Source organism: Mobula birostris, chromosome 32, assembly GCF_030028105.1.
Source record: "Mobula birostris isolate sMobBir1 chromosome 32, sMobBir1.hap1, whole genome shotgun sequence".
In the NCBI taxonomy this organism is placed as follows: domain Eukaryota; kingdom Metazoa; phylum Chordata; class Chondrichthyes; order Myliobatiformes; family Myliobatidae; genus Mobula; species Mobula birostris.
The window spans coordinates 3,514,106-3,526,778 of record NC_092401.1 but is presented as its reverse complement, the minus strand read 5'-3'; the positions used below and the strand labels follow the sequence as shown (position 1 = coordinate 3,526,778).

At 41.9% G+C, this 12,673-nt stretch overlaps 1 protein-coding gene across 1 annotated transcript in view; it reads left to right on the top strand.

Annotated features, from left to right (window-relative positions):
* LOC140191245 (ras GTPase-activating protein nGAP-like) overlaps positions 1 to 12,673 on the top strand; it is a 122,479-nt gene that overhangs the window by 23,303 nt on the left and 86,503 nt on the right. The window contains exon 2 of the mRNA XM_072248467.1: positions 11,920 to 12,059. Coding sequence (XP_072104568.1) covers positions 11,920 to 12,059 — 140 coding nt within the window. The remainder of the gene's footprint in view (positions 1 to 11,919; positions 12,060 to 12,673) is intronic.

The following is a 12,673-nucleotide window of genomic DNA, read 5'->3' as shown; positions in this document are numbered from 1 at the left end:
TGTTTTACTAGCATTGACGAAAGGTCATTGTCTTGACACCATGTTACTAGGTGCCCTCTCTGCTTCCTGTACTTCAACTCATTGTTATTAGAGATACAGCTCACTACGGAGATACCATCTGACAACTTAGAGCAGAATGTAACCATGCAGTCACCAATGTGTGGAGCAGCCTTGTGGAGGACCACTACTGAGAACATGTTGCCTGCACTTTCAGCTTTTGTTCGATCGTCTGCGTGTTTGGGTGGTATCACCCGTTACTTCGAAGTAGAGCCCTGACCATTGTGAATGTTTAAAAATACTTTGATTGCTCAGAGAATCCTCCTAGCACAGGAAGTGAAAAATTATCTTTCATTTCTATTATGCTTTTCCACTATCTTCAGAACTGGCGATGCTCACTTGAAGTGTTGTTACAATTCTTAAATGGAAACTTGGCAGCTGCATTGTGTACAGCAAGATCCCAAAAACATTGAACGTAGAACATAGAACACCACAACATTGTACAGGTCCTTCAGCCCATGATGTTGTGCTGACCTGTTAACCTACTCCACAATCAATTTAGCCCTTCCCTTCTACAGAGCCCATAACCCTCCATTTTTATTTCAGCCATGTGCCTATCTAAGAGTCTCTGATTTGCCCCTCGTGTATATGTCTCTACCACCACACTCAGCACAGTGTGTTGCAAGCATTTACTAGTCTGTGTGGGGAAAAGAAAACTACTTTATCAATTGACCAGATAACTTTTTTGAGTCATAGAGTATTGAAGAAGACCCTTGCGCCCCTATCTGTGCCTCGCAAAGCACCAACCACCCATATACACAGTTGGGAAGGACTGTAGTTTTTGATAGACTCTAAGATCATGGTCTTTGGGGGCTTTGATATTGTTTGCATGGTGGGTGGCAGTGGAAGAGGGCTGAAGCTTTTACTGCAGCAAGAGAGGTGAGGGGAGGGGCAAGAGGGTGGGTTGATGCTTTGCTGCTGCATGTACGTGGGTGGGGAAAGGTGCTTTGGGGTTCTAATGTTTTCTGTCATTCATTTGGTTTTTTATCTCTGTTTTGTGGATGTCTGTGAAGAGTAAGGATTTTGGATTGGATATTGTGTACTTTCTCTGATACTAAATGGAACCATTGAATCCCATTTTATGCTCCTTGCACTCCCATTAACTCCTCATATTCTGCCACTCATTTACAGATTAGATCAGATTAACTGTACTTGTCACATGTACATTGAAGCACACAGTGAAATGTAGCATTTGCATCAGATCAAATCAGCGAGCGTTGCGCTGGACAGCCGCCAGTGTGCTCGTACATCGCATGTTGTCAGCTCACTAACCCTAAGCTGTGTGACTTTAAACTGTGGGAGGAAACTGGAGCACCCGGAGGAAACACATGCAGTCATGAGGAGAACATGCAAAATCCCTTGAGGCAGTGGCGGGAATTGAACCCCAATCTTACGGCTGGCACTGTAAAATGATACGCTAACCACGACGGCACCATGTTACCATCTTTCACATGAGGCACAATTTAAAGTGGCTATTTAACCCACCAATCTATTAATATTGAAGTAGTAAAATGGATTCAGCAGTGGCTGGGTGGGAGACGCCATAGAGTAGTGGTGGATAACTGTTTGTCAGAGGTGACTAGTGGTGAGCCTTAGGGATCTGTACTAGGTTCAATGTTGTTTGTCATATACATTAATGATCTGGATGATGGGGTGGTAAATTGGATTAGTAAGTATGCAGATGATACTAAGATAGGTGGAGTTGTGAATAATGAAGTAGGTTTTCAAAGCTTGCAGAGAGATTTATGCCAGTTAGAAGAGTGGACTGAAAGATGGCAGATGGAGATTAATGCTGATAAATATGAGGTGTTACATTTTGGTAGGACTAATCAAAATAGGGCATACATGGTAAATGGTAGGGCATTGAAGAATGCAGTAGAACAGAGGGATCTAGGAATAATGGCGCATAATTCCTTGACGGTGGAATCTCATGTGGATGGGGTGGAGAAGAAAGCTTTTGGTATGCTGGCCTTTATAAATCAGAGCATTGAGTATAGGAGTTGGGATGTAATGTTAAAATTGTACAAGGCATTGGTGAGGCCAAAGTTGGAGTATTGTGTACAGTTTTGGTCACCGAATTATAGGAAAGATGTCAACAAAATAGAGAGAGTACAGAGAAGATTTACTAGAATGTTACCTGGGTTTCATCACCATAGTTACAGAGAAAGGTTGAACAAGTTGGGTCTTTATTCTTTGAAACGTAGAAGGTTGAGGGAGGACTTGATAGAGGTATTTAAAATTATGACGGGGATAGATAGAGTTGATGTGGATAGGCTTTTTCCATTGAGAGTGGGGAAGATTCAAACAAGAGGACATGAGTTGAGAGTTAAAGGGCAAAAGATTAGGGGTAACATGAGGGGGAACTTCTTTACTCAGAGAGTGGTAGCTGTGTGGAACGAGCTTCCAGCAGAAGTGGTTGAGGCAGGTTCGATGTTGTCATTTAAAGTTAAATTGGACAGCTATATGGGCAGGAAAGGAATGGAGGGTTATGGGCTGAGTGCAGGTCGGTGGGACTAAGTGAGAGTAAGAGTTCGGCACGGACTAGAAGGGCCGAGATGGCCTGTTTCCGTGCTGTAATTGTTATATGGTTATCTGTATGCCTTTGAATTTTGGGAGAGAATCAGAGCCTCTGGAGGAATCGTACAGGGTCACAGGGAGAACTGTGTGTCTGTCCACACAGACAGAGCCTGGATTGAACCTGGACTACAGGAGGTGTGAAGCAGCCTTTCTACCAGATGCATCATTGTGCTATCTGGTATTCTTTTTTTTCTTCTAACTCAGAGTGGCTCAGAAATTGGCAAATGCCGCAACGGCCAATGTTCCACTTAAATAGAGTTAATTTGGACAGAAATGTAGAGGCGATTGATTTGACTTTGATAAGATTCGCAGTATCTCCTTGCAACTGAAGATTAAACTTTGCAAATAATTCTGACAAATAAGCAACGTCATGCCTCATACTCTTGTGTTGATTGTTGAATGAAGCATTTGAGTCTTCAAAAAATTTTATCACAGTTTTAAAAAGTGCATTAAAGTATTTCGGGCAGTTTCAGTTTGAGAGCTATCTGACTCATACGTGCAGTAGCAACCGTTCATCATTCTGTATACAAATTTCTTGAAATAGTTGAGAATTGAGAGCATAGGACTTGATTTTATTTTGCACTGTGCTAGCATTATTTAACGATATATCCAACCAATCACTTTGGTATTTTGTGACACGATGTTGTCTGTGAATTACCCGGTGAATGGTGAATATGTTGGGAACAGTTTTTTTCCTAAGAAAGCAATAACTCCATGGCAGCATCCTGTCATTTTTGGTACCCCATCTGGTGCACAAGCGAGAAAAATTGCTCACAACCAAAAATATTGACTCCCCCTTCATACCTGTTTTTAGTTCCCTTACAAATAACAACTCTTGAACCACACTTTCATATTTTATGAAGCAAACGTAACCAAGAGGCATAGATTCATTGACAGGCAAAGTTGACTCATCCAAATACAGAACAAATTTTGTTGTCCTCCCTCGCTGCTGGCACTTCCTTAGGACTCTGTGGAGATTTGGCAAGACATCTAAAACTTAAACAAACTTCTATAGATATGCAGTGGAGAGTATATTGACTGGTTGCATCACGGCCTAGTATAGAAACACCAAAAGGTAGTGAATTCAGATCAGTACATCACGGGTAAAGGCGCCCTCCCAGCCATTGAGCACATCTACATGAAATGCTGTCATAGGAAAGCAGCATCCATCATCAGAGATTGCCACTACCCAGACCAGGCTCTTTTCTCGCTGCTGCCAGCAGTAGAAGGTACAACAGCCTCAGGACTCACATCACCAGGTTCAAGAACAGTTGCTACCCCTCAACCAACAGGCACTTGAACAAAGAGGATAACAGTCTTATGGTTTTTACATTCTGTGTTATCGCCTGTTCTTTCTTGTTGATTTTTTTGTGCCGGGGAGTGGGGTTTGGGGGCCAATGTTCTTGTTGCGTTCTGGGTGGGGGGGTTAATTATTGTGTTGCCATTCTCCTTCTGTGTGGGTGGGTAGATTTGCTTTAAACTAATTTCATGGCTTGTCTTTATTTCGTGGCTATCTGGAAAAGAAGAATCTCAGAGTTGTATACTGCATACATACTTTGATAATAAATTAACCTTTGAACCTTTTTACATTCACTTCCCCATCCATTGAGATGACCCCACAACCAAGATCTGACTTTAAGGACTATTTATCTTGTTATTTCATGTTCTCAATATTTATCACTATTTATTTATATTTCAATTTGCACAATTTGTTGTCTTCTGCTCTCTAATTGATCTTTCATTGATCCTGTTATAGTTACTATTCTATTACTATACTATTGAAGTCCTGATGAAGGGTCTCGGCCTGAAACGTCGACTGCACCTCTTCTTAGAGATGCTGCCTGTCCTGCTGCGTTCACCAGCAACTTTTATGTGTGTTGCTTGAATTTCCAGCATCTGCAGAATTCCTGTTGTTATAGGTACTATTCTATAGGTTTTCTGAGTATGCCCACAAAGAAATTTATCTCAGGGTTGTGTATGGTGACATATATGTACTCTGATAATAAAATTTACTTTGAAATTTGAATCAACTTTCCTTCAATTGTTTGGGCTTTCTTAATTTAGCAATGAGCAATGAAATGCTGTATGAGGCAAGCAAACCGTTATTGTTGTGAAATGTTGGAAAATGTGTTTTGAAGTATTTTCCATTTCTGAAAGTTTTCATGAAGTGACTGAAAATAACCTAGCTCTTGTTTGCTTTATCAGTGTGTATTCTCTTCAAATGTTCAAGGAGTCTGGACGATTTCAATGCCTCATTTGAAAAAAAAAACTTTTTCACACAACAGACGCATTGGCTGCGGTTGGTTGCTTGGTGCTGGTATAAATCTACATTTTGGATACTCCACACTATACTGTCTACGCTTCTCTTTCATTTGGTCTGCTTCTGCTACTGTAGAGTCAGGTTGGATCACAGAGCTTTGGAGGGGATTTAAACACAGATTCTTCTCTCTGAGATAAAATGATGGGACCACTGAGCCAAAAACAAGCTGACAGCTCAGCGAATGACCCTACCCCCACACAGGGAAACTACTCGCACCGTGAGCTCTTATCACTGAAGTTTACTGCGGTTGGTAACCCACAATTAACGGTCGAGAATATGGAACAGGAAGTGAATTATACGTTGTGCACCTTTAATATACTTCCTGTCTACACCACAGTGACTGGCAGAAAAGCTGATGGTAACAGAGTACAGGATGGAGAGAAAATTTACAAGGATGTTACCAGGTCTGGAGGCCTGAGTTATATGGAAAGATTGAATACAGTAGGACTTTATTCCGTGGAACATAGAAGACTGAGAGGAGATTTGATAGAGGTATACAAGATTATGAGGGGTATAGATAGGGTAAATGTAAGCATGATTTTTCTACTGAGGTTGGGTGGGACTACGTCCAGAGGTCATGGGTTAAGGGTGAAAAGTGAAATTCTTATGGAGAACATGAAGTTAAACTTCTTCACGTAGAGGGTCATGAGAGTGTAGAATGAGCTGCCACTGTGAGTGGTGCATGAAAGTGCACTTTCAACACTTAAAGAGAAGTTTGGACAGGTACATGGATGGCATGGATATGGAGGTTTATGGTTCTGGTGCACGTCAATAGGTGTAGACAGTTTAAATGGTTCAGCGTGGACTAGATGGGCCAAAGAGCCTGTTTCTGTGCTGTACTTTCCTATGACTCTCACCAGAATTCAGAGCATGTGATGAGTCAATCATATTAGATTGTCATCTTCAACAAAATTAAACAATGCTTTGATTTTCATCCTTGCTAGTTCCAACTCTCCTGAAATTTTCTCCAGCTTCATAGAACAGTACAGCACAGGAATAGGCTATTTGGCCCACAAAGTTGTGCTGAACCAGCTAAAAAATAAATCAAAACATCCACAAACACTAATCCCTCCTATCCACACCATGTCCATATCCCTCCATCTTCCTTACATGTGCCCATCCAAACATCTCTAAGGTAAAGATCTCTCTGTTCAGCAACTCTGTTAAGGATCCTGCACTAGGCAGTGTACTGTCTCCTTGCATTTGTCCTACCAAGGTGCAACACCTCACATTTATCTGGGTTAAACTCCATCTGCCATTTCTCAGCCCATATCTGCAACCAATCTATATTGTGCTATATTCCTTGCCAGTCTTCTACACTATCCACAACTTCACCAATCTTGGTATGATCAACAAATTTACTAACCCGCGCACCTACATTTTTACCCAGTTCAAACTTGAGTTTGTTGTCATATGCATAAGCATATGACTGCACAAGTGCAGTGAACTAGAATTAGAGGTTGGAATCAGGTTTATTATCATTGTCTTATATAAAGTGAAATTTGTTGTTTTGTAGCAGCACCACAGACTCGTAGAATCAGGTTCATACACCCACAAGAAATACATACTAACAAATTATTATACAGAAAAAATACAGTTTGATGAAAAAAAAGTCCATTGTAGTACAAAGTGGTCAAAATATCATAGCGTTGCAATTCGGAGGTAGTGATTTAGGTTGTGGAGGTTGAGTCGTGAACCAAACAGTCAAAAGGAAATGACTGTTTGTAAAGCTGGTGGTGTGAGACTTCAAGCTTCTGTACCTCCTGACCAATCTCAGTTTCTTTAATTTGTCTCCTGCTCATCTTGCACTGTCAAACTTTTGAACGGACCTCGCATAAGCTAATAGTGAATTCCTCGACTTCAAACCTACTTTATCATGACCCTTGAACTGTATTTGTTTACCCACACTACACTTTCTCTGTAACTGTACCACTATATTCTGCATCCTGTAATTTCTTACTACCTCAATGTATAATCTGTTGGGGTAGTACATAAACTAAGTTTTTCACTAACACAAGAAAGTCCATAGATGCTGGAAATCCAAAGCAACACACACAAAATACTGGAGGAACTCAGCAAGTCAGGTAGCATCAATGGAAATGAATAAACAGTCATTGAGACCCTTCTTCAGGATGTGAAGGGAGGGAAAAGGCGGAAGAATAAAAAGATGGGCGGAAGGAAGAGAGGCTATGTGGAACATGGTAGGTGAAGCCAGGGGAATGGGAAAGGTCAAGAGTTGGAGGAAAGAATCTTTTTTCACTGTATCTCAATACATGTGATGGTAATAAACCAATCCCATCCTAACCCCAATAAACCAATCCCATCCATCCACAATGAACCAATCCCATCCATCCTCAATAAACCAATCCCATCCTAACCGCAATAAACCAATCCCATCCATCCACAATAAACCAATCCCATCCATCCACAATAAACCAATCCCATCCTAACCGCAATAAACCAATCCCATCCTAACCTCAATAAACCGATCCCATCCATCCAGAATAAACCAATCCCATCCATCCTCATTAAACCAATCCCATCCATCCTCAATAAACCAATCCCATCCATCCACAATAAACCAATCCCATCCATCCTCAATAAACCAATCCCATCCATCCTCAATAAACCAATCCCATCCAACATCAATAAACCAATCCCATCCATCCTCAATAAACCAATCCCATCCATCCTCAATAAACCAATCCCATCCATCCTCATTAAACTAATCCTATCCATCCACAATAATCCAATCCCATCCATTCACAATAAACCAATCCCATCCATCCTCAATAAACCAATCCCATCCATCCTCAATAAACCAATCTCATCCTAACCTCAATAAACCAATCCCATCCATCCACAATAAACCAATCCCATCCATCCTCAATAAACCAATCCCATCCATCCTCAATAAACCAATCCCATCCAACATCAATAAACCAATCCCATCCATCCTCATTAAACCAATCCTATCCATCCACAATAAACCAATCCCATCCACCCACAATAATTCAATCCCATCCATCTTCAATAAACCAATCCCATCCATCCACAATAAACCAATCCCATCCATCCTCAATAAACCAATCCCATCCTAACCTCAATAAACCAATCCCATCCATCCTCAATAAACCAATCCCATCCTAACCTCAATAAACCAATCCCATCCATCCTCAATGAACCAATCCCATCCATCCACAATAATCCAATTTCCATCCTCATTAAACCAATCCCACCCATCCTCAATAAACCAATCCCATCCTAACCTCAATAAACCAATCCCATCCATCCTCATTAAAACAATCCCATCCGTCTTCATTAAACCAATCCCATCCATCCACAATAATCCAATCCCATCCATCCACAATAAACCAATCCCATCCATCCTCAATAAACCAATCCCATCCATCCTCAATAAACCAATCCCATCCAACATCAATAAACCAATCCCACCTATTCACAATAAACCAATCCCATCCATCCTCATTAAACCAATCCCATCCATCCACAATAATCCAGTCCCATCCATCCACAATAATCCAGTCCCATCCATCCACAATAATCCAATTCCATCCATCCTCAATAAACCAATCCCATCCATCCTCAATAAACCAATCCCATCCATCCACAATAAACCAATCCCATCCAACATCAATAAACCAATCCCATCCATCCTCAATAAACCAATTCCATCCAACATCAATAAACCAATCCCACCTATTCACAATAAATCAATCCTATCCATTCTCAATAAACCAATTCCATTCATCCACAATAAACCAATCCCATCTATCTTGCACCATCAGTTTCAAAAGGCAAAGCACTGATTCCTGGAATTCCTTCCTTGAAGTGTTTTACTTTTCTCTCCTTAAGGTCATAGTGCAGCACCTACCTCACAATTCCTGAGATAGGGACTCAATCCTGAGCTCCATTGCTTTCTGTGTGTTTAGCATGGGTTTCTACCAGATGTTTAGTTTCCCTCCCACACCTCAAAGATGTACAGGTTAATTGCAGCTATCAATTGTGGGTGGTGGGAGAATCAGAGAAAGCTGATTGGTATATAAGAGCGAATTGGTTACAGGAATGTAAGTGGAGGAGTGGGACTATAGAGCACTCCTGAATTACGACTTACAGATGTCGCTCTCTTCCTTCACTCTTAGAAATTATTCTTTCTTGTCAGTCTTGTAAATTTTTGATGCAATTCATTACAATACAACAGGGGGATGGTTAACTTATTTATTTCTTGAGATACAGTGTGGAAGTGGCCCTTCGACCACACCACCCAACAATCCACTGATCCTAGCCTAATCGTGGGACAATTTACAATGACCACTTAACGCAGCAATTGGAACGTCTTTGGACTGTGGACCACTTGGAGGAAACACACGCAGTCATAGGAAGACCGTACAGGCAGCAGTGGGAATTGAACCAATGTCTCTGGTACTGTAAAGCATTGTGCTAATGACTACACTATCCTGCTGCCCTGGCCATGCCAAGTGATTTTTGTGGATTTTTTTGTTAAAAAAATTAATCTATTTGTTAACCAGGGACACCTTGTAATGGGATTGTAAGTGAACTGGCATAGACTTGATGGGCTAAATGACCTCTTGCTTTATCATAAGTGAAACCCCCTGGTTTCCTTGGCTGCATAAGTCTAGGGAAGACACATTCCGCTCCCGCCAGACCTGTGAGATGGAGGTGGCTCTCCCACCCCAGTCACCGGTTTGTGTGGATGCTGTGTTAACAAAAAGAAAAGGTCTCATTTTAATTAAACAGTCAAATGTGCACAAGTTGGCGCTCATCGCTTCACCGATATTCACCAATGCTTAGCCAATCTTGCCACCAGGCTCCATCGAATCACCGTTCCACCCCGGGTCGAATCCTACGACCAGTTCCCTGCAGTGTCTTCTCTCATCATCTCCCACTGAACAAAATCACCAAGACCAACCTTAGTGTCCTTCAGCAAAAAAAAAACCCAGTTCCACCATTCTTATTGGATGACACACATTCCTCACCATCCCTTATATTCAACAAAAACCCAAACAGGCTGAAAGCAGCTCTTGCAGAGCTGCCAAATGAAGTACCTACAACATAACAGTAAAAATATGAACCAGGGCATCACATAAGGAAAGATGAAAAAATATTGAGAGGCTATTTCACTGAGTTTTTGCTCAGCTGCCTGAATATCTCCTCACATGAGTCAGTGTCAATATTTTATTTATTTTCATTTAGCGATACAGCACAGCAAGAGGCCTTTTCGGCCCCAGTAGGCCTGCACTTCCCAATACACACACGTGACTTATTAACCCACTAACCCATGTACCTTTGGAATCTGGGAGGAAGTGGGAGCAGTCAGAGAAAAGCCAGGTGGTCATGGGAAGAGTGTAAAAGTCCTTGCAGACAGTGGCAGGAGTTGAATCCGGATACTGGCGCTCTATCTGCTACACTACCGTGCCAGCCATTTTGTTTAGTAACATCCCTGCAAAGCATCCTGGGACTTCTATACCTGCCTCATAAGTAGATGTTGCATGTAGCATTGCTGGTTGCATCCCAGTGCCCTGACCACTATCTTCCTCAGTTCAAATTGTGAAACCGCAATAGTTATCTGGCTTTAACGGAGGGCTGTTTTGAGATAATTGCTGTTTGCAAACTAATTGTCATAAGCCCAATATTACTGCAATTCAAAAAGTGCTGCATTAGCAATTACAGACTTTGCCATTGGGGAGGAGGTACAGAAGCCTGACCCCCCACAGGGACAGATACTTTCCTACAATCATCAATGACCCTGCACAACCTTAACCTTACTTCAGCTATGGCAATGTTTTACACGACGACTTCCTTGTCTCAGATTTTGTGTTTTATTTTGTACTAATAATTGGAATTGGTTTGTTATTGTCACTTGTACCGAGATACAGTGAAAAGCCATCTTACAGATGGTTCATACAGATCAGATCCTTACACAGTGTATTGAGAGAAACAAGGTAAAACAAAAACAGAACACAGAATAAAGTGTAACAGCTACAGATAAAGTGAAGTGTAGGTCGAAACAAGGGTGCATGAACATAATAAGGTAGATAATGAGATATAGAGTATGTCATATCATACTAGGAACCATTCAATAGTCATAACAGTGGGGTAGAAGCTCACCTTGAGCCTTATGCTTTCAGATTTGAATATCTTCAGTATCTTCTGCCCAATGGAAGAGAGAGAGAAAGTCTGGGGTAGGGTGAGGTGTTTGATTATGCTGTCTACTTTATTGAGGCGGCGAGGGGTTAGAGCCACGGAGGGGAGGCTGGTTTCTGTGATGTGCTGAACTGTGTCCACAACCCTCCGCAGTTTCTTGGGCTGATGGGCCCAGCAGTTTCCATACCAAGCACTGATGCATCCAGGTAGAACGCTCTCGACGCAGGCTTTATTCACGGTCGTTTCCTTCACTCTGTTATACAATTGATGTACAGTATATTCTTCATACTCTGTGTGTTATCTCAATCTGTTTCCTACTGATGCTGTTGCAAGCCAGTTTATCATTGTACCTGTACCCACCGGTACCCTGATAATAAACTCGACTGGATGTAAAGAGTTATAAGATGCACTGGAGATGCGAGGGATGACAGATGCTGGAATCTAGAGCAACAATCTGCCGGAAGAACTCAGTGGGTCGAGCGGTATCTGTGTGAGGAAAGGAATTGATGATGATTTGGGTCAGAGTGCTAAAATCCTGCAGGAAAATTGTTGACAGTTCCTTTCCTCCTATAAATGCTGCTCGATCTGCTAAGTTCTTCCAGCAGATCGTTTATTGCTCTAGTGAACAGGTATTTGATGCTGTAATCAGCAGCAGTGCTACGTATGATAACATACAATGCAACGGGCTGATTTTCCTGACTTTGTCCCACACGGTGTAACATCCATTATGTAGTTTTGTCCTTTATGTGGTAAAAGCTCCTCTTCTTACTCTTGAACAGATGAAGCTGACGCAGGGGCTGAGTGTGCCAGTCAGTCTCCTCCTATATCGTTGGTGCCTTCAGCTAGAGTGCCGGTCTGGGATGTCAGTAACTGCACGCTGGTCGATGGTCAGCTCCTTTTGATGTCACGGGATGACGAGGTAACAGACACAGTTGCGGGTCCTTTTCCTTTACCGGCACATGAATGGAACACTGTACCACCTTTTCCAAATGTGGGTGATATATATTTCCTGCAAACGTATTAGCTAAGGGGCTAAGGGGCTGAAAGTTCTCTTCCTTGTGTTCCACAGCAACTTGTAAATTTATATAGAGTAGCGCAGGAAGAGGCTTTTCAACCCACAATATTGTGCCAAACTAATCCCTTCTGCCTCCACAATGTTCATGTTGCTCCATTCTCTGCATGCTCATGGCCGATTTAAGAGCCTCCTTAATTCCTCTATCCTAGTTGCCTTCAGCACCACCCCTCATAGTGCAGTCCAGACACCCACCATTCTCTGCCCTACACATTTCCTTTGAACTTAACTCTTCTCACATTAATGTGTACCCCAGTACTTGGCATTCCTATTCTGTGAAAAGGATTCTGACACTGGCTGTTCGAGCCTCTCATATTCTTCTAAATTCCCATCACGTCCCCTCTCAGTCTCCATAACTCCAGAGAAAACAATCCAAATTTGTTCAACCTCTCTCTATAGCACGTGACACTTAATCTAGGCAGCATCTGCTAAACCTCTTCTGCGCCCTCTGCAAAGCTTCC